Below are 18906 nucleotides of genomic sequence, written 5' to 3'. Positions count from 1 at the left end.
ATTAAGGTAAGCCGCACGTGACGTGTCACATGATGAGCCACGCAGTTGAAAACTATTCTGGGACTGGGCCACTCTGGGGCCTGGGCGCCGTTTGATATGCATTTTTACGACCCAAGGAGACGACCACCACACGTTTATCACTCGCATGATTGATATGAAGCACAGAGCTTGGGACCACCTATGGAAGGTGGGCCCGGGAGCCACAATTGATGTAAGACATGCAAACATCTCTGCAAGTCCTTACTGAGAGCAACCAATTCGTTTAACGCGTATTGGGTTTGTGTGAACAGGCTGGACCGTCTTGTCCAACCACCCATTTCAAGTCTCTAATGTTGAACGAACGGCCTGTGAGTATATTCGTCCTCCATCGACCTGTTACCTTGCTCACTGGAGCAACAGTCGCTGTTCTGTTGTCAGGGCGTGAGCTTGTTCATTCATTATTTGACAACCTCATTCCTTACCAAAATCATTGCTGATCCATTGATAGACTGAGTGATTTGATCTACCGTCGAGCTCGAGTCATGCTGACTGACGGCATCTCCCATCCGTACACAACCCTCGTGATGCTGTCCGGCACAACCCTCGTGGTGCCCTTCGTGACCCGGGACCCCTCCTGTGGTAACTCTCGCGACCGTCTGCACCTACACGACCACCATTACCATGTGCGTCATGCAAGGTCTTGAAGACTGGAAGATTCTTGTGATGCAAAGTACTCCCGTTTTCCATAGAGCACCGCTTTTTGCAAATTATACTGTTGCTTTCATTCGACTTCGAGATCCACATCCTTGTTCGGTCACCTCGCGGGCTCAGGTACGAAAACATAGAGTTCGTTTCAATGACTTATGATTGGATGCAGACTGTAGTGCGCAGCTTCACTACAAAATGCCATTCAACTTCAGTAGGCACACAATCTTGCTCAAGTCGTTGCGCCCTATGACATTTTACTGTACTAACACACTGGTGGTTTGGAAGTTTTTTACTATGCAAGATTTGTTTTCAAATTTCGAAATGTCAGTGATAAGGTTGGCATTCTTGCTGTACATTTGGACACAGTAAAAACAAGTGAATTAGGTCTGTACGTCCACGCTGATACCATACTACGTAAAGTGGTGAACTTGAATAGTTTCTGAACGTGCACTACATACTAGATGAGATCACCCAGTGATTAATGTCACACGTGCATGTGACGGGCGTGTTTGTGACAATGTCGCGTTCAAGTGCTTATTACCAGTATCACTTAGACCGGTAAGCAACTGCCAGTACCTATAAGACCAATAATATTTCAAGTTGGCTTGGTCAATATGCCCCTCATCCGCATAGAAGTGAGCGATTTCAAGTCGTATCGGTGCGCCCATATAATATCTTGTCAAGGACTAAGTCATAGATCTAATAATTATCGGGTCTACCTATTCCCTTCCAGGGGCCACCAAGTCATTGGACCGTTCAAGAACTTCACCTCCGTTATCGGCCCCAATGGTGCTGGAAAATCAAATCTCATGGATGCAATCTCTTTTGTGCTCGGTGTAAAGAGTGCGCAACTACGCAGCAGCCAGCTGAAAGATCTCGTCTACCGTGGGCGACGGCTCGCCAAAGGCCCTTTAGATGGCTCCGATGCCACGCAAGACCAGGAAGACGATGATAATAGTGATGACCAGGGTGAAGGGACCGCCAAGAAGGCATGGGTGCTTGCAGTGTTTCAGGATGAAAAGAGAAAGGAGTGGTTATTCCAACGAACGTGTGTTCCACCTGGTTTGACATACTCAGGAATTCTGACTGTTATTTTCAATGCAGCATATCGACCACTGGAGCGTCTGAATACCGTCTTAACAATAAGGTCGTCACCTACTCCGTGTACAATGCCGCCCTGACGTCCCACAACATCCTCGTCAAAGCCAAGAACTTCCTCGTCTTCCAGGGTGATGTCGAGGCTGTCGCATCTCAGTCTCCAAGAGAGCTTTCACGCCTCATAGAGCAAATATCAGGTTCTCTTGAGCTTGCCCAGGAGTATGAGAAAGCCAAGGAAGCTCAAGAACGCGCAACAGAGAACGCAACATTCAACTTCACGAAGAGGAGAGGAATCGCGGGCGAGATCAAACAATATAAGGAACAAAAAGGCGAAGCAGAACGATTTGAGAGCTTGTGCGATCAAAAGGTGCGCCTGCGTTACATTCCTTTCAGTGCAATACTCATGTGTTCCCAGGATGACCTTATCTTGAAACGCATTCTCTATAAGCTTTTCCACATTGAAGAGGCACTCGAAGCGAATGCCCGCGACATTCAAACAAAGTCGAAGGCCCTCGCTGGTTTACGTGCAGAGCATGAAGAACACGAGAAGGCTCTTGAGAACGTGCGTGCAGAACAAGCGAGGGCCCGCACAGCAGTCGTACGAGAGGAGAAGAAAGTCAAGAAGGCCGAAAAGGCGTTGGAAGCTAAGGTAAGCTGATTTTGCTATTTGCTACTAACTAACTTTAACGCATAGTAGGAACCTGAGCTAGTGGAGGTCGACGCTCAGATCAAGCACTCATCCAGAAAACTGCAAAATTCACAGAAGATACAGGAGCAGGTTGGCAATGATGCTGAACGTCAACAAGCTAAGCACCACTCGCTTAGGCGAGATCTTTCCAATGCTAAACAGGCTGCAGATGAGGCTGCAGGTAAGCCATCCGTTACATCGTTTCCTTTTATTTCATCCTCTTTATATGCAGAGGCACACAGACGTGCATCTCAACATAACACTTCCCTCAGCGAGGACAGTCTAGCCGAATATCGCTCACTGTGAGTCACACACGTCAGCGCGTGTTTTGCAGTGTTAATGCCACGAACAGAAAAGCATCAGCCAGCGTCCTCGCCGTTTCTGAGCGTCAGGCTCTGGAGACGCTCGGTCGAGACGAAAAGACAACATCCCGGACACTTACTCAAGCGAGGGCCAAAGATGAAGAGTTGCAACGGAACCAAGAAAGGCTGCGCGGCGACGAGCAAACTCAGAAAGCCAGCAAGTCAGAGGTACGTTCTTTCGAGTTCATCATATACCACCCGCTTATTGATTCTCAAAGCTCGAGGAAAAGCTGGCCACCCTCCAGAGCGACCATGCGCGCTCAAAGCAAGAATACGAGAATCAACAGAGTGAGCGTACAAGGATCAGGTATTTCTTTCTTTTCCAAGCACTTGCCACACCATTTCATTGTTGTTCCGTAGCCGTCTTGAGACCGAAACAAACGAAAAGCTCGCGGATGTCTATCAGCGTTTACTCCAAGCAGGCGTCGACAGGAATGAATCCGAGCGCGAGGCAAAGCTGAAGGAGACGCTCGCCAGTCTGCAGCGTATCTTCCCAGGTAAGCGCCGCCTGCCTGGTCCGAGAAAGCCACCGCTCACATTCCATAGGCGTCCGCGGGCGGGTGGTCGACCTCTGTAAACCTACACAGCGCAAGTACGAGACAGCTGTATCTGTCATCCTTGGGCGCAATATCGACGCTGTCGTCGTGGACGAAGAGAAAACTGCCATTGAATGCATCGACGTGCGTTTCTCTGTGTTCTGTCATTGTTTATCTAAAATAATTTTGAAACATTATAGTATATGCGCACCCAGCGCGCAGGTCAAGCAACTTTCCTTCCCCTCGACACCATCAGCACCAAGCCAATCAACGACAAGTTCCGCTCATTTGCTAGAGGTGCACGTCTCGCTGTGGACGTGATCCAGTATGAGCCTGCCGTAGAGCGCGCGATGCTCCATGCGTGTGGGAATGCACTTGTGTGTGACACGATGGATGTGGCGAGGTACGTGTGCTGGGAGCGGGGGCAGGAGGTGAAAGGTGGGTTGGTATTCGTTTTCGGGAAGTTGGACGCCATGCTAACATTCGGGCAGCCGTTACATTAGAAGGCACTGTCATCCATAAGAGTGGGCTTATTACCGGTGGGCGCAGCACGCATGGGGGAGGAAAGAAGTGGGAAGAGAAGGATGTGCAAGGTAGGTAGCTCACTGACCGTGGCGCCTCACACTCATTTATATGTAGGCCTTACCCGTCTTCGTGACAATCTTGTGGCACAGCTTCAGGAATTGAATCGCTCGAAACCGAGGGGCAAGGCAGACGAAAACGTCATTGCTGAAATTACACGACTAGAGAGTGCTATAGCTGTTATAAGAGACGATCTGGTACGTTCTTGGAACAGTAGCCGCCGGTGGCATTACCATAATCTCATTGTTCTATCTGCGGTATCTAGAGCGCCTGCAAATCCCGGTACAACGGCATCAAAGAGGAACTAAAGCACGTCGAGCGGGAGCTCAAGAAGCTCTCTCCTGAGCTCAAAAAGGTTCACGCAAACTGTGTAGCAGAACCAAATGGAACTGACCATAATTACAGGCTCAAACTTCACACTTGAAACTCTCTTCCCAAATCGCAGAACTCCAATCTGCTATTGACTCAGCTGAGGACGGCGTATTTGCCTCGTTTTGCTCCCAGATCGGTGTCGAGAATATTCGAGAGTACGAGGAGCGTCAGCTGAAAGTCGCAGAAGAAGAGAGCCAGGCGCGACTTAGATTCGATCAGCAGGTTGCGAGGCTGACGCACCAGTGAGTTCTATTTTCCGCAGTTTTGAGGTTAGGAGACGGAACTGACATGTGTGCGCAGGGTTCACTTTGAAGAAGAGCAGTTGAAGTTGACACAGTCGCGCCTGGTGACGCTACGGAACGCGGCTGAAGATGAGCAACGGAAAGTAGCGGAGCTAGAAGAAAAGAAGCAGACCATTCAAGTTGAAATCACGGAAGCGCAGGAGGGCATCGCACAACTTAGAGAAATGTTGCAAGGCCTTAATGATGTGCTCGAAGAGAAGAACAAGCATGTCGATCAAGCCAAAAAGACGCACACGAAAGCTGCCAAGATACTTGACCAGGCTCTCAAAGAGATCGGTCTGAAGGTACGCTGATCGTTTGCTCAGATAGCTCGGCCACTTATGATTCATCGATTCACCTTCAGAACGACGAGATTGAGAAGCTGGCACTAGAACGATCGGCGACTTACAGGAAATGCAGGCTCGAGGACATCAAGCTACCTCTACTGGAAGGAAATTTGAAGAACGTCCCAATGGAAGAGGTGAGGCCGTTTATTTGAAAGGTCATACGCGCATTCATTTCGATTCTTGGTTAGAACCTTCGCGAGGAGGTAGCGATGGATGTTGATGATGACGATGGTACCCAACAACCACGACAAGTCCAAGATTATGGTATTGAAGTTGACTTTGACTCTTTGACCGAGGAGGAGCGTGCGGTATGTAAGCTTTGACGGAACAGTATCGCGCTTGACTTTCATCACAGGATAATTCTCCTGAGACTACTGCTGAGTTCGATGCACAAATTGCGAAACTCAACGGAGAGATCGAGAGAATGGCACCCAACTTAAAGGCTATTGAAAAGTATGTCGACTCCTATTTTTCAATGACTTGATAGTGATTGTTGGACAGGCTAGACAATGTCGAGGCCAAACTTGCAGACACAGAGAAAGAAGCTGATAAGGCACGGAAAGACTCAAAAAATGCGCGCGATCAGTTTAACGATGTCAAGCGAAAAAGGTATGTGAATAGTTTACTTTGAGCGCCATCCTCATCCCAGCAACCAGATGCGAGTTATTCAACAAGGCATACAACCACATTTCAGATTGCATCGACCAGGTCTATAAAGACCTCACTAAAGGGAAGGCTTCGCCGATGGGGGGCGTCGCATATCTTAGTTTAGAGGACAGTGAGGTGAGTCTTTCAGTCTGTCGAGTCCAGGCCATTTTACACTTGTTGATCACAGGAACCTTATAATGCCGGAATAAAATATCATGCCATGCCACCGATGAAGCGATTCCGTGACATGGAACAACTCTCGGGCGGGGAGAAGACCGTGGCTGCTTTAGCTCTACTTTTCGCGATACACAGGTTTGGTCTTTTCGTCTTCACCCCAAAAACCTTTGTTCTCACTATGTCTCAAGTTATCAGCCTGCACCGTTCTTTGTCCTTGATGAGGTAGACGCTGCTCTGGACAATACCAACGTTGCCAAGATCGCCAACTATATCCGGAGCCAGGCGTCCGACTCCTTCCAGTTTATCGTCATCAGCTTGAAGGGTTCCTTGTATGAGCGTGGTAATTCCCTTGTTGGAATCTACCGTGACCAAGATGTAAATAGCTCTCGCACGCTGACGTTGGATGTAAGTTATTGCTAAATGAATGTGTGCGGGATCAGGTACTCACAAACTTACAGTTGACTCAATACGATGAATAGTGGAGCTTTTATTGCTATTTTGCTACCTGAGCTGCATCCCTGTATATTTTATTGGCTGCATTTTGTCCATCGATAATTTGATCAACGCAACAATTGGACTCAAGAAGACGATTTGAATGGCTGGAGTCGTGTTTTGGGGCCAATGATCATCAGTTCGTCCCTGCTGAAACTATTCTCATTCCATGATCTTTCATCGGGAGGTGCAAGTATAGGGCAACTAGCAAACTACCGACCATCACTACCGCATGCTGATACAAACATTTGCAAGCTGCGGATAGTGTTGGAATGACAGACAGTACTTCTAGTGACTATTGCCATTCCTTGAGAGCGAGAACAAGCCAACCAAGTACTCTTACCTTCGAAAGGTCCAGCATTTCTTTCAAGTCAAATATGTATGCGAATAGCTGCCGTCATTCGGTGCGCAGTGAAGGTTTGATTGACTGTGGGGTCATCCGGCGAATCTCACCCTCCTCAATTGTCTCCAGATCAACCGCTCTCTTGGGCAGCATATAAGCACCCTCGACTGTAGCCAATCGTCCACCTACAGGTACCGGTTGAGCATGATGTCTGCAGACGAAACTCGAGCCTTCGCATTAGCGCTTAGCGCTCCTACAATGGATACGAAACTATCTTCCTGAGTGGCATGAAAAAGGCTCAAAACCACCGAGCAAGAATGACTGTCACAGCACGGAAAGAGTAGCTGGCTTCTGGACAGGATGAGTTCATCGTGTATTGATCAACGAGCCTGATGCACTTTGAGAATTACATCTATAGATGATTAAAGCTTACGCGATGCAATATTATTGCGCAGACTACTGCGCCGGCAATGCTGACGGCCGGCCAGGCGAGTGACAATGAGAAATATCTTTTTGGGTCACTTTTACATGGCACGTAGCCGCATGATCATGATGACCCGCGTGATATTTCGGTCAAGTCAATGTATTGTACCTGCGTCCTGCAGTTATAACAAAACTTGTTTATTATAATGCAACGTCCGTCATCCGACCTGAGAAATCTAGTGAGCGATTAGCCCTGAAGGATCACGACTTCAAAATGTACGGTATTGAACCACATGCATATTCCTTGTTATCGATTCAACTGGAAAAATATCGAATCTTCGAAAGAGATAAACGGAAAGAGAAATTTGTGACACGCAAGCTGCCAGCCTTGGCTGCGAGATGCAACCCTTGATTGGGAGGTAATGTCATCGTAACTCATGTGGTTAGGTCGCGAAATTCCGTCTGCCTACGCATGCTAGTTAGTTATCTGGGTCCTTGTGGGTTGTATTAGAGTCGCACCTCGACCTTGAGAAGTCTGACACGATGTGAATGAAGAAACTGCGCATGCGGTCAGAAAGAAAACTTGGGTGCTTAATCTACACAGCAAGCTGTGAAGAACGCGGGATGAAGCACACAAAACGCACCTGTATACAACTTTAACAGCGACTTGGACATTCGACTCTGTCGCACAAAACGAACTCTGTTGTAACTCTCACCATTCGCGCGGTGCCATAAAGTACCTCTGAGTAGACGCTCGATGGAGGGCTGTATTTAAGTATGTAATTTGAGGCGAGTCTCAAACAAAGATGTAGAAAATGACTAAAAAAGATGCCTCAGTCGACGGTGACAGCCCGACTTCTGAGATCGTTTTTAGCTTCATTTATTTCCTACAGACAGCGATCAGCGTATAAATACTTGAGAAATATAACCAATGCTTACCTGCAGCAACTCGTGATAGGCTTCAGGACAGTCACGAAATGTAAACACTCCCCAGCCGAGACTCCAGAGGGAATATGACCCAAATGACACCAGAAGCCACCAAGGAATCTAATTTATGTTATGGGGGCGTGAGCTGAGACGTTTGTGCCAATAAGTGTATGAGAACGCACGACAGGAAGAATCTCTTGGGCTACACTGGCGTCAATGAATGGTATGGGCAGTGCCTCAAATAACACCAGTAGATAGATCAAAATAAGGATGGAGGAGTATATTGAGACTCGTTGCAAACGAGCCATAATTCAATAGAACAGGGAGTCCTTGAGAAAAGTGGTTGGCGAATGATTTATGATAGATGAAGACTGGTCGTCGTGCTTGACAGCGGGCGTGTCGATTGCTTCCGGGTCACGTGATTTACCTGAAGTCAGTTCTTTTACATATCTCCCGGTCATTTATCGGAAACCATGTCTTTACTCTGCAAACGTCCCTCTGCAGGGCTCTTGTCACCATTTCTGATAACAAGAAGTGTCTCTACTTCTCCATACGGTCGCTCACATGTTTTCAAGCAACGTCTACCCAAATTGCCCAACCCAGTAGTTCCTCATTTCCCTCAGCGCGTCGTTCGTGCGGACGGCTCATCATACATGCAATGGACGACATCGCCACGCTCACGAATAACGTTGACGCGCGATACAACAAACCACCCTCTTTGGAACGCTACTCACCGTTTGAGCGGAGCGGTCGGAGAGGGAGGTATAGAAGATGAAGAGCAGGAGGGCACTGGTCGTTTGGGACGCTTCAAGAGAAGGTTTGGACAGGAAGTCGGTGTGGGAGAGTGGACTGAGCTTCAAGAGGGCATTGAGGCTGAAGTGGAGCCTCCAGCGAGCAAAAAGCAAAAGGCAACCCCGAAGAAATGAGTGCGTCGATGCCTCGTCTGTCTTTGGTCCTTGGAGTGTGTTTGCCCTTGGAGTAGTTGAAAATCCTATCTCACCGGCTTTTTTCAGCTTCTCGCAGCGGACTCCGTTGCAAGCATACTTAAGTTGGAACTTGTCATTTTATCACTAAGATGCACATTTACCTCAATCAAGTATGTTTCGGGTGTTGAAACGTTGATACCTTGCCATCAATTTCAAAAGTACAAAAGTTCGTCTTGTACATACCGTGTACGTACGTCTTGGCTGTCTTCGCAATGCGCTTGTTCCTGCCTACTCTCGCATCGCTGTATCACCCATGTCAGCCTTCACTAATCCATTGGGCTCCTTGCTGTTTGCGTCTCGACTCTCATTTGATGTTTGAACGTTAAACGTCAATATTCCATGCCCTCGTGAGTCGTTGAGTCTAGATATATTAAGGATTCGGATGTGATGCGAACGTTTATGTAATTTGGAGCATGGTTCCATTTTGCAGCTTCGCTCAACTCCTCATGCATGTCCAGACCTCCGGGAAGGAGAGTTAGTCTGTCGCTGCCTCGCTGCCCTCTCCGTCGCTCCTAGGTGAGGTCCGATGAAGTTCAACATGTTTGGTTCGGCACTGCCGTCAACATTCGGTTGTCAGACGTCTCTAAAGGCGCTCATCTGACTCAGGCTTTGTACCTACATGCATCCATTGTCCACGTTTGATTGCAGCTTCCCTCAACTCCTCATGCATGTCCAGACCTCTAGGGAGAGTCGGTCTGTCGCTGCCTCTCTCCCTCTCCGATGAGATCGTTTTAAATCGATGAAGTTCAACATGTTTGGTTCGAGCTATGCAGGCACTGCTGTCAATGTCAGACGCCCTAAGGGCGCTCATCTGACTCAGGCTTGACTGCATGCAACCATTGTCCATGTTCCTCGCGAGCATCGCTCGTCGCATAGTGTTCCGGAGTATACTAGTAGTACTAAATTATTTGTTTGTTAGATTCATCACAAAAACCGATTACTCTCCGCCTCCATCCCCTTCGCCATCCTCAGCATCACCACATTTGAAGACAGACTCGAGAACTACAGCAGGTAAGTCAGCCAAAATTTTGGAGATCATCCACGTAGAAATAACATACCCCGTTCCCAATGAATACCTCTGCCTTCTCTGCAATTGCCATGTCTACCGCCATAGCCACATGCTTTTGCTCCGAATCGAGCACGATATCAGTGCTGCTTACCAAGTCATCCCACCCGTCCTCCTCAAGCGCGTTCTTCAGGTCATCGAGACTCCATGCCCATTCGTTTGAGAGCACATACACTCGTTTCAGCCCAGGATACTCTTTCCGAATGTTCCTTAGCCTTTCGACAACCTGCTCCGTTGATGGCCAGCAATGATCGAGATAATACGACAGCCTTGCATCAGTGTCGTTGACATACGGAGACCGATCGAATCGATCAGGGAGCGATGGATGTTGATTTATACCCATGTAGTCTGCGCCCCACTTTGCAAGATTCGGACAATGTCGCTTGTAATCGCCCCTGCGTAGGTGCACTGCGACCAGTCCAGCGAGTGATTTACGGGAATGTGCATCATAGAGGTCTTTAGCAGACTCTGGTTGAAGGAGCGCAAAATTACGCGAAACCGCCGCTTGCACAAGCGGCGACCAAGCGAAGTCCGTCAACATAGGCGATTTAGTCAAAGATTCCCAGACGGAGAGAATCCGTGGGTTTCCGAAAAAGCTTGACGACCGATCAATCATTTAACCCGGCATTTTGTCGGATAAGAACTCACTATCTGTCGAAGACATCGTGGGCAGACGAATCTATTTCTATGCATGGCTCTTGCACAGATGCGAGCTGATCTACCCACCAATCGATCATGACATTGCCGTCCGCATCGTTTGGCGCGGTCAGAGAGCTGATAACGCGTTTCTGGCTGTCAGGACCCCCACAGACTTGTGTATAGAACTCGGCGTTCACTGCACGGGGTGCATTCGGTGCGCTAGGCATCGGCCCTCCTGCGGTTGGCCCTGATATGAGGGCGTTTAATGGTATGCGCGCGGGACGCAGAGCGAAATCGTAAATTGTCCATGGAAGTGGTAAGTGCGACCATGTATAGTCCTCGAAGACAAATGATACGTTGGTCGCGTAGGCGAGGTAAGACATCAAAATACTGATGAGAACGATTAGCCACTTTTGAGACTTGATATGATAATACCAATACATACGCTTCCTGAAGAACATTATTGAACCCGAAGCCCCACAGGTGACCTGGAAATCGTAGGTACTGCGGCTGATGTCTGGACAAGGAGTGTTGAGGGAGATGGTGTTCGAATAGCCTGATATCATCATAGTTTGGTGGTATGCCCTGGCAGATAATTGCAAGGAACAGAAACACCGGGACGAGGGTGACGGAGACGAGGACTTTTCGAAGGGTGAACACACGGATGAAGCTACGCCATGAGCAAGAATGTTGACGACGGTATTTAGTGGTGCGTAGTGGTATGGAGGGAGATGTGGCGCCAAGAAGGATGTACTCTTCCGGTCTGAACGTCCAAGAAAATGCACTGCGCACACTACGGGGCATCCAACCTACGGCCTTCATCAATCGGGCTAGACTTCGTTTGTAGTGCGGGACTTGACGGGACTGTCTAACGCTCAGCCAGGAAGTGGGCGGTACGCCGTAGTGGGAAGGGAGGTAAATAGGCGGATGAGGAAACCTCTGGGTAAAATAGTTGGTCGCGGTGGAAGTGAGAATGCTGGAGCTGCGGACAAAGCGGTATAGTTATATGGAATATGAAATTATTATAACTAAGCATATGAACTATGTTCATGCATGTGTTGAAATTGTTGATTCGTGCCAGCACCGTGGAGACCAAATGTGGTCTGCAACCGCAGCGTGCACTCCTGGAGTCTCCAAGCCAATCCGTAATCAGGGAAGTAGTAATAATATTTAGACGCTCAGTTCTGAATTTAGCGTACGGCAATGCCGCAAGTTTCAACGGAATTTGTTTCCCACTGTTCACGTTCTCATGAATCGTAAGCCAACTAGTTGGTCTTGACCTGTTTCAGTACCCTCACGGTTTACTGACAGATCTTCACTACAAACGACAACTGCATGCTTACCAGCAGGCCCAAGCTGTTCAATCCACGGCAGTCGACAAACACAACTGACTCCAATACCGCAGCACAATCTACTGCCACTAGCTCGGACGCACCCACGCCAACTATCAGCAACAGTCAGGTGCGTGTCTTGACTTCGGACCGGGAGACCAAGCCCAATTTTCCCTATGCACTGTTATCATTTTGCGCAGCAATATTTATCTCTGAATGCAGGCATCCACGATAACGTCTATACTGTCAACCAGCCAGCCTGGTAGCTCCCAGGCTACCAGCGATAGTTTACCATCAAGCAGTCCCACACCATCCTCTTCTGATGTCAGTACTACGAGTTCTTCTACTTCTGTTATTACAACGTAGGTATCTTTGGCATCTTTTTGTTTACGAGCTATCTAACGAAAATTTACTCTAACTAGGTCATCTCAGTCTGACTTGACAGCATCATTGTCACCCGTTACATCTACAAGCTCAGAAACTTCGAGTTCTACACCTACATCTCAGCCACCTACTTCCACAACTTCATCCGTATCAACACCATCCTCTACCTCGGTCTCAGCTCCAACACCGACCAGCACCAGCACCCCCACCAGCACTTCCACCAGCACTTCCATCAGCACCTCCACCGTCACCTTATTACCATCACCTACTCAAAACAACCCGACGTCTACGACTCCAACTTCCACATATGCAAGCCAGACGACATCGACCATCACCTCGTCTTTTGTGACGGTTGTAGGTGGAACTACCATGACAGTACGTGCCTTTGTTTTACCAACCCAACTCCTTTTAACACGCCATCAGTCTTTCAGTTTGATCCCTACGGTCATCAGTGAACCCTCGACCACCACTACAGGCGCAACTGATCGCACTGCCGTTATCGCTGGCTCCGTGATTGGTGGAGGCCTATTCCTAATCATTGGTCTTTCTGTATTTTTCTACCGCCAACGTCAGCGCTTCAAACACTTCCACTTCCTCGATGCTATCAATGTGCGCAGGCGACAAGCCCGTGCCAGAGCAACAATACTTGCGAGCGAAGACCTTGAGGACGTTGGTGTCGCACGTCCGTCTCCAGGAAGATACTCCGATCATGATGCCCCCTGGGATCCGCATGATAGCTCTGGGTCTAATCATACTGAACGTCGCACACTCATGGGTCACATGGTACAGAGTGGGGACATTGACTTGAGCCACATCATCGACGATGTCATGGGCCCTTCAGCGTTAGGCGTGCACTACTCACAAAATTCCCTATCATCTTCCTATCGCGACTGGTCAGGGGATGAGTCTGCGCCTCAAACTAGAGAGAGAACATCGCAAATTGCGTTACTAGAAGCCGCAGGGCTGAGTACCACGGGAGGCCCCAGCATGCAACCTATGCAGCCTAGCCCACTTGGGAACAATGATCCTGATCCTGTTGTCACAGGTGGCGGTAATGCCCTGTGACAATGATGCCAGTCTATATCTGTTTTATCTTTCGCTTGTTGTACAGCATTAACGCGCTGTGATCAAGGTGGATATGCCGAACCCCTTGCATCTGTACCGAGTTGATCGGTCAATTCTACTCAAGTTGGCCTGATCTAAAAATCAGATGACTGTGTTCTTTATATGTGCTGATCTTTATTCATACATAATGTTTGTTGTTTCACTCTGTCGCATATGTATACATTACTTACTGTCGTGGTCGTTCACTTCGAACATTACTGGACATGGATGAGTCGTTATAATCATGCCACGGACTTTTCACGGACTTTACTCTTTGACTCCCTCGTTATGCACTCCTAGCAATACTATTGACGATGGATGATGCTAATCATGCATTTTGATTCCCTACTCCTATAAAATCAATCGTTGAATTCAAGTTTTGAGTAGTCACCTGTAGTACTAGTTGAGTATTCCACTTGCGACTCAGAGTATTGTTAACCGGTCTATATAATAACTCAGGCAGCATAAAGTGTCTCCAAACAAGAACTCAGCAAGTCATGTTTCAAATGGACAATAGAGATAAGCGCGAAGTAATTAATTAATATTGACTTAGATGAAGTTGGGTTTATCGAATATCAAATATTGTCCGAAGACGAGCGGAATGTCACGTTCCTATGTGCGGGCACACGTGGCCGATGCTGCGGCTCAGCGCTCAGTGTTTCAGAAGTCGGGCTGGGGCAATGATAACACTGCCACTTTCGTTTTTTCTCAATCTATGGACTCCGATGGCTACGGCAAGATGAACATCATCTCCCTGCACTGGCAGGCCTGAACGTTAACATTCATCATCCGACGAAATGATTGATTCACAAAGTCGAGTTACCTGTTCGAACAAAGTACTACTACAAATAGTCTTACAACATAAGCTACTCCTCCCAATTGCCTACGATGGTAGAGTGTCCAACAAAAGGTTCAGGATACCAAGGAAAGCTGATGCGGATGTACACGCTAAGACAAGCGCACCGATCCAGGCAGCCTTAGCCTGTGCAGCTTGAGCTGCGGTTTCGATAACCACATCATACGCTGCTCCTCCCCTGCTAAACACGCTGGAATTGCAGAAACACCTATCGTAGAAGTTGGAGTACTGGAATACGCACGCCATGATCGCCAAAAAAAAGTTTAATATGGCAAACAATTTGCCCGTCCACCGCAGAATGTGCGAAAACGCCAAAGTAACACGTGTAGATAGCGATGCTCGGCGAGGGTCAGCGGCGGCAGAGTGGGCGAGAATACTGGATATCAGGAGCATCATCCAAACTAATGTCGAAATGGCTCCGTAAAGGAGATAACCCAAAGATCGACACCCGATTTTCTGTCAGACGTTAGCCAACTCGATTACAAGTATACAGGAAGACCCACTGTTGTAGGAGTGAACCACGCCACCACAAATGCTGCTCCGACTGTCCCCCATTGTAATGCAAGCGAAACGCAGGAAGCGATGAGCATTCTTGTGAACACACCAGGTGCCCAATGGCTGCATTGACTCTGCACCCCGTCGGGTTCTGCGCAGTACATAACGGAGTATTGGAGGGACCCGCGTCGGTCTTTTTTGTCGTAATTGTCTTGCTTAGTGTCGATGTACTGGACGGTCTCGATGTGGTCGGTAGGGTCGTTAGTACCAGATTCGTCCCCATCACTCCCACAAACAGGAGGATGGCTATGAACCTTTTCTGATGCCTCTGAGTCTTCTTTGAACACCGTGAAGACGGTCTCTGCTGTAGATGCCCATCGCAGCGAACGCGAGTAATTGAACACCGGAGGGGTGAAGAGTTCATCTGGTGACATCACATCATTCTCTTTGGCAGTTATTGCCAACGCTCGCCGGGATGACGCAGGAAGCGCTCCAGCACCATGACGAATGTCTTTTGTTCCTATGTGCATACTGTGTCTGTCTGCACGGTCATACGCGGCTTGTAAGCGATCGAAGTCGCATTTTGGGGAGAGTTGCAGCCATCCGACGACTATCGGAATCAACCACAGCCACATTGAGCCAGTGGCCTCTCCGTTAGATTGAACGTTTGAATAAACGTTCGATAGTGAGTTGGCAACTGTCAGGATATAGGCGACAATGACCCATGCGATGGAGGTTGCGGACGCGATTGACCACGTGTGGGTGTAGTCCACAAATTCAGCGAGACATTTCCACCACTCGGTTTCCGGAAGGATGAGAGAGGGTAAGCGTTCGCGATCAGGATGCAGTCTGAGAGGGACTTGTTGAAGGCTGCTCAAGATAGAGAGCGCGAAGCGTGAATTAGGATGATCATTCAGCAAGTCAAACCGGCGGGTGATCCACCGAGAGTTGAGGAGGGTGATGAATAAAGAGTAACCGGCGAGTGTCGGTGATCCAACGGTCAACACAGCAGACATGAGGTTATCAAGCCTGTACTGTGCCCCAAAGGGGAGCTGCGAAATCAGTGCAAGATTTGGCAGCAACCACGCGCTGAATTCTTGCGAAAATTCAGACCACTGGAAAGCTTCTTGCCCAGTCCCGCACTGGGATGTACACATTGAGTAGCTGATCGATGTTGCATCAGAGATATTTGATATGGGATCTCCGTTACCATCGAGTAAACCATTTAAGTCGTCGGTAGCATTTGCATTCTGAACGATATCGTTCAGACACTGAGCGAAATTGACTGCCGCAACGACTGTTCCGGCAGCGTGAACCAGTAGTAGTAAGAGAGCTACGCCAAAGTAATAAATGAGAAAACCAGAAACCCATAGTCCAGTCATTGCGCTTACCTGCCTGAGGGCCTTTGTGCAAGCGCATCAGATTCGTCGTGTCAACTATTAGGCCTGTATGAATCGGTTTGACCTACCAGAATCAGCGTCTCTGCTTTTATACTCCGAGTCCAGTGACTGTCAAGGAGGCTCCACTAATCAGATCTAAAGGGCAGTGTTCTTGAAGTTTGTTCGGTGACTTCCGACTCGGACGGGGCAGCGGGCCTGAAAATGACATAGGGCCCATCTCATGGCTATGAAGTCCTGACCTGCGTTGTCCATCAGGGAAGGTTTGTCTACCAAACTGCCAAAAAGATCGTGTACAGCGTGTACTAGTAAGTACATGGACAGGTTACACAAGCAAAATAAGTACAAGCGTCACACACACGCACACATGCGCAATTACATAATATAACTAAGGAACAAGGTACAACCGGAAGTATAGTGTAGTATATTATCTTCGGAGATCTCATATAGGTACGAGATCAGTCAATAAACTCATGTAAAAAATGAATCCCAAAGAGACAGACCCAGCCAAAGCCAACGCTCCGAACCAAGCAGCTTTGGTTTGACCTAAGTCTACACCGTTGAGCTCGACAATGTAATAAGCATATTGGACCCCTCTCCCCATCACACTTGAGTTGCAATAACAATTATCATAGACATCTGTAAACTGCAGCATCCCCGCTGCAATTATCCAAATTGCATTGATGATTGCCACCAACTTCCCTCCCCATCTCAGAAGGTTCGATGCTAGCTTTACGAGCCTGAGGGTGGTAGATGAGAAAGGACTCCTGGGTCTGTCCGAGTGTGAAAATACGTAGTGCGACAGGATGCTCGACATAACGAGCATTGCCCATACTACAGTTGCAAGTGCGCCATAGATGAGGTAACCGAGAGATCTACAACCAAGGCCCTGGTGTGTGCCGCTAATCAGCAACAGACGCAGATAAGTTCACATCAAATAATGCTTACTACAGTTGGAGTTAGATACACAACTATTACCGCAGATCCAGTTGTTGCCCATTGCAAAGCTAGGGGCAGCAGCGAGGCCACGAACATGCGAAAGAACATCCCTGTCGCCCAGGGGCTCCGTACTGCGTATCGAGGAAGTTTGCAATAAGCATTGACTTCGGACGCGTTGCCCTTCCTGTTGCAGGCCTCAATAAAGTTCCTCTTATTTGAGTTCATCCATATAGCACCAATCATGACCGGTCTGTGTAATTTGGCATTGTTGGAGGCTATTCGAAAGGCATTGAAGACATCCTCCGCAGACCGAGACCATGAAATGGCCCTGGCATAGTTAAAGACGGGCGGAGTCAACATTTCGTCGTCAGGCGAAGGATTTTCAATATCAGTATCAATGGATACTGCTCGCCTTTCCGAAAGATCGGAAGCCTTTACAACAACTCCATGATCGGTGGCCACAAATGCCATTGCATCCGCGTTATCCATGGCCTTTCTAACGCGCGCATAATCGCACTTCGGGGACAGTTGCAGCCAACCTATGACGATTGGGATAAGCCACAACCACACCGATCCCGTCCCTTGACCGTTGGAGTTGATGTTGGAGGAGACGTCGGATAGTGAGCTGGCGACTGTCAGTAGGTAGGCGATAACGACCCACGCAATGGATGTGGCAGATGCGATGGACCAGGTATGAGTGTAGTCGAGAAAACCGGCAATGCTTGGCCACCATTCATCATTCTGTGGCAGGACGACGAGAGAACTCAGCAGCGAGTCTTCATTTGTTATTCTGAGTGGACTTTGTTGAAGGCTTATGAGGATACGGACGGCATCTTTAGTGTTAGGGAAGGATAGGTCTTCGAAACGACGACTAATCCAGTTGGCATTGAGAATGGTGAGAATCATCGAGTAGCCAGCGAGAACCGGTGATCCAACTGTGAGGATGGCAGACATGAGATTGTCAACTCTATGTCTTGCACCGAAAGGCAGCTGAGAAATGAGCGCAAGGTAAGGTAATAGCCAGGCGCCGAACTGTTGCGATATGTTTGACCAGGTGGGGTTCTGTGTTCCAGAGCCGCACTGCGAGAGACACGTCTGGTAGGTGAATCCAGCTGCGTTCATAATGTCCGACGACGAGACATTTCCGCCATTACCATTCACCAATCCAGATGGATCAAGGCTCTGGTTTGCATTCAATCTGAAATTGAGGAAGCAGCTGGTAATATCGATGTTGCTGGCGTATGCCCCTTCAAGAAATGGAAGCAGCAGCAAGAAAAGTCGGATCTCTGAGGGAATAGTGAGTATAAGTCACTACGGGCCATTGAACTCACTATTTGTATTGCGCATGAGCAAAGTTGACTTTTGTCAATAGGGTGAAGCGCACTTAAGAGTGTTTTTATGTCGATTTATCAGTTAGCCATTCAGAAGTGCCGAAGGAGGGGATAAGGCTGTGCTCTTGAGGATTTCCTCACCAAGAAGCTGTTCCAGGCTCTGCATACATATAGTTAGTTCAGCGCTTGTTCTAAAACGGTCCCACAGGAACTCGACGTTACTTGTTTCAGTGAAAACACTTGGAAGTTCCCAGTGTGAACGTAGCTGAGTCTCACACAGATAAGACGACTGTGAGTCTGAAGAATGAGCCCACTGACAACTTGAACCCAAACGTCTTTAAGTGCCTGTCGCATCACAAATCAGGAACTCACCTGACACAAACGATCACTGCCTTTGAGGAACAGATTGAGAAAA

At 48.3% G+C, this 18906-nt stretch overlaps 7 protein-coding genes across 7 annotated transcripts; 3 read left to right on the top strand and 4 right to left on the bottom strand.

Moving 5' to 3' along the window:
- Window positions 1-1244: 1244 nt before the first annotated feature.
- Window positions 1245-2708, top strand: F5147DRAFT_57090 (structural maintenance of chromosomes like protein). The gene is made up of 6 exons (XM_041431019.1): window positions 1245-1345; window positions 1421-1735; window positions 1792-2152; window positions 2201-2434; window positions 2480-2654; window positions 2706-2708. The coding sequence occupies exons 1-5, from the start codon at window positions 1302-1304 to the stop codon at window positions 2480-2482; spliced, it is 957 nt and encodes a 318-aa protein (XP_041285303.1). The 5' UTR covers window positions 1245-1301; the 3' UTR covers window positions 2483-2654; window positions 2706-2708.
- A 4919-nt stretch (window positions 2709-7627) lies between these two features.
- On the bottom strand, window positions 7628-8368 carry F5147DRAFT_57067 (dolichol-phosphate mannosyltransferase subunit 3). Its single transcript, XM_041431000.1, has 3 exons — window positions 8146-8368; window positions 7976-8083; window positions 7628-7923 (listed from the first exon to the last, which is right to left on the bottom strand). The coding sequence occupies exons 1-3, from the start codon at window positions 8269-8271 to the stop codon at window positions 7870-7872; spliced, it is 288 nt and encodes a 95-aa protein (XP_041285302.1). The 5' UTR covers window positions 8272-8368; the 3' UTR covers window positions 7628-7869.
- Window positions 8369-8426: 58 nt separating this feature from the next.
- F5147DRAFT_727573 (uncharacterized protein) lies at window positions 8427-9387 on the top strand. Its single transcript, XM_041439270.1, has 3 exons — window positions 8427-8924; window positions 8977-9292; window positions 9344-9387. The coding sequence occupies exon 1, from the start codon at window positions 8437-8439 to the stop codon at window positions 8887-8889; it is 453 nt and encodes a 150-aa protein (XP_041285301.1). The 5' UTR covers window positions 8427-8436; the 3' UTR covers window positions 8890-8924; window positions 8977-9292; window positions 9344-9387.
- Window positions 9388-9638: 251 nt separating this feature from the next.
- F5147DRAFT_841396 (uncharacterized protein) lies at window positions 9639-11729 on the bottom strand. The gene is made up of 4 exons (XM_041444375.1): window positions 11100-11729; window positions 10664-11044; window positions 10008-10611; window positions 9639-9951 (listed from the first exon to the last, which is right to left on the bottom strand). Exons 1-4 carry the CDS (start codon window positions 11474-11476, stop codon window positions 9874-9876), a joined length of 1440 nt encoding a protein of 479 aa, XP_041285300.1. The 5' UTR covers window positions 11477-11729; the 3' UTR covers window positions 9639-9873.
- Window positions 11700-13849, top strand: F5147DRAFT_841395 (uncharacterized protein). Its single transcript, XM_041444374.1, has 5 exons — window positions 11700-11910; window positions 11966-12115; window positions 12208-12347; window positions 12408-12744; window positions 12793-13849. The coding sequence occupies exons 2-5, from the start codon at window positions 11990-11992 to the stop codon at window positions 13432-13434; spliced, it is 1245 nt and encodes a 414-aa protein (XP_041285299.1). The 5' UTR covers window positions 11700-11910; window positions 11966-11989; the 3' UTR covers window positions 13435-13849.
- Window positions 13850-14282: 433 nt separating this feature from the next.
- F5147DRAFT_57023 (uncharacterized protein) lies at window positions 14283-16269 on the bottom strand. The gene is made up of 3 exons (XM_041430982.1): window positions 16212-16269; window positions 14833-16157; window positions 14283-14785 (listed from the first exon to the last, which is right to left on the bottom strand). Exons 2-3 carry the CDS (start codon window positions 15979-15981, stop codon window positions 14357-14359), a joined length of 1578 nt encoding a protein of 525 aa, XP_041285298.1. The 5' UTR covers window positions 15982-16157; window positions 16212-16269; the 3' UTR covers window positions 14283-14356.
- A 317-nt stretch (window positions 16270-16586) lies between these two features.
- F5147DRAFT_57013 (uncharacterized protein) lies at window positions 16587-18520 on the bottom strand. The gene is made up of 3 exons (XM_041430979.1): window positions 18492-18520; window positions 17170-18446; window positions 16587-17110 (listed from the first exon to the last, which is right to left on the bottom strand). The coding sequence occupies exons 1-3, from the start codon at window positions 18505-18507 to the stop codon at window positions 16664-16666; spliced, it is 1740 nt and encodes a 579-aa protein (XP_041285297.1). The 5' UTR covers window positions 18508-18520; the 3' UTR covers window positions 16587-16663.
- Window positions 18521-18906: the final 386 nt, after the last annotated feature.

This window comes from Suillus discolor (assembly GCF_016758755.1).
Source record: "Suillus discolor strain FC423 chromosome Unknown F5147scaffold_129, whole genome shotgun sequence".
Taxonomy (NCBI): domain Eukaryota; kingdom Fungi; phylum Basidiomycota; class Agaricomycetes; order Boletales; family Suillaceae; genus Suillus; species Suillus discolor.
This window is presented reverse-complemented; position numbering and strand designations above follow the sequence as displayed.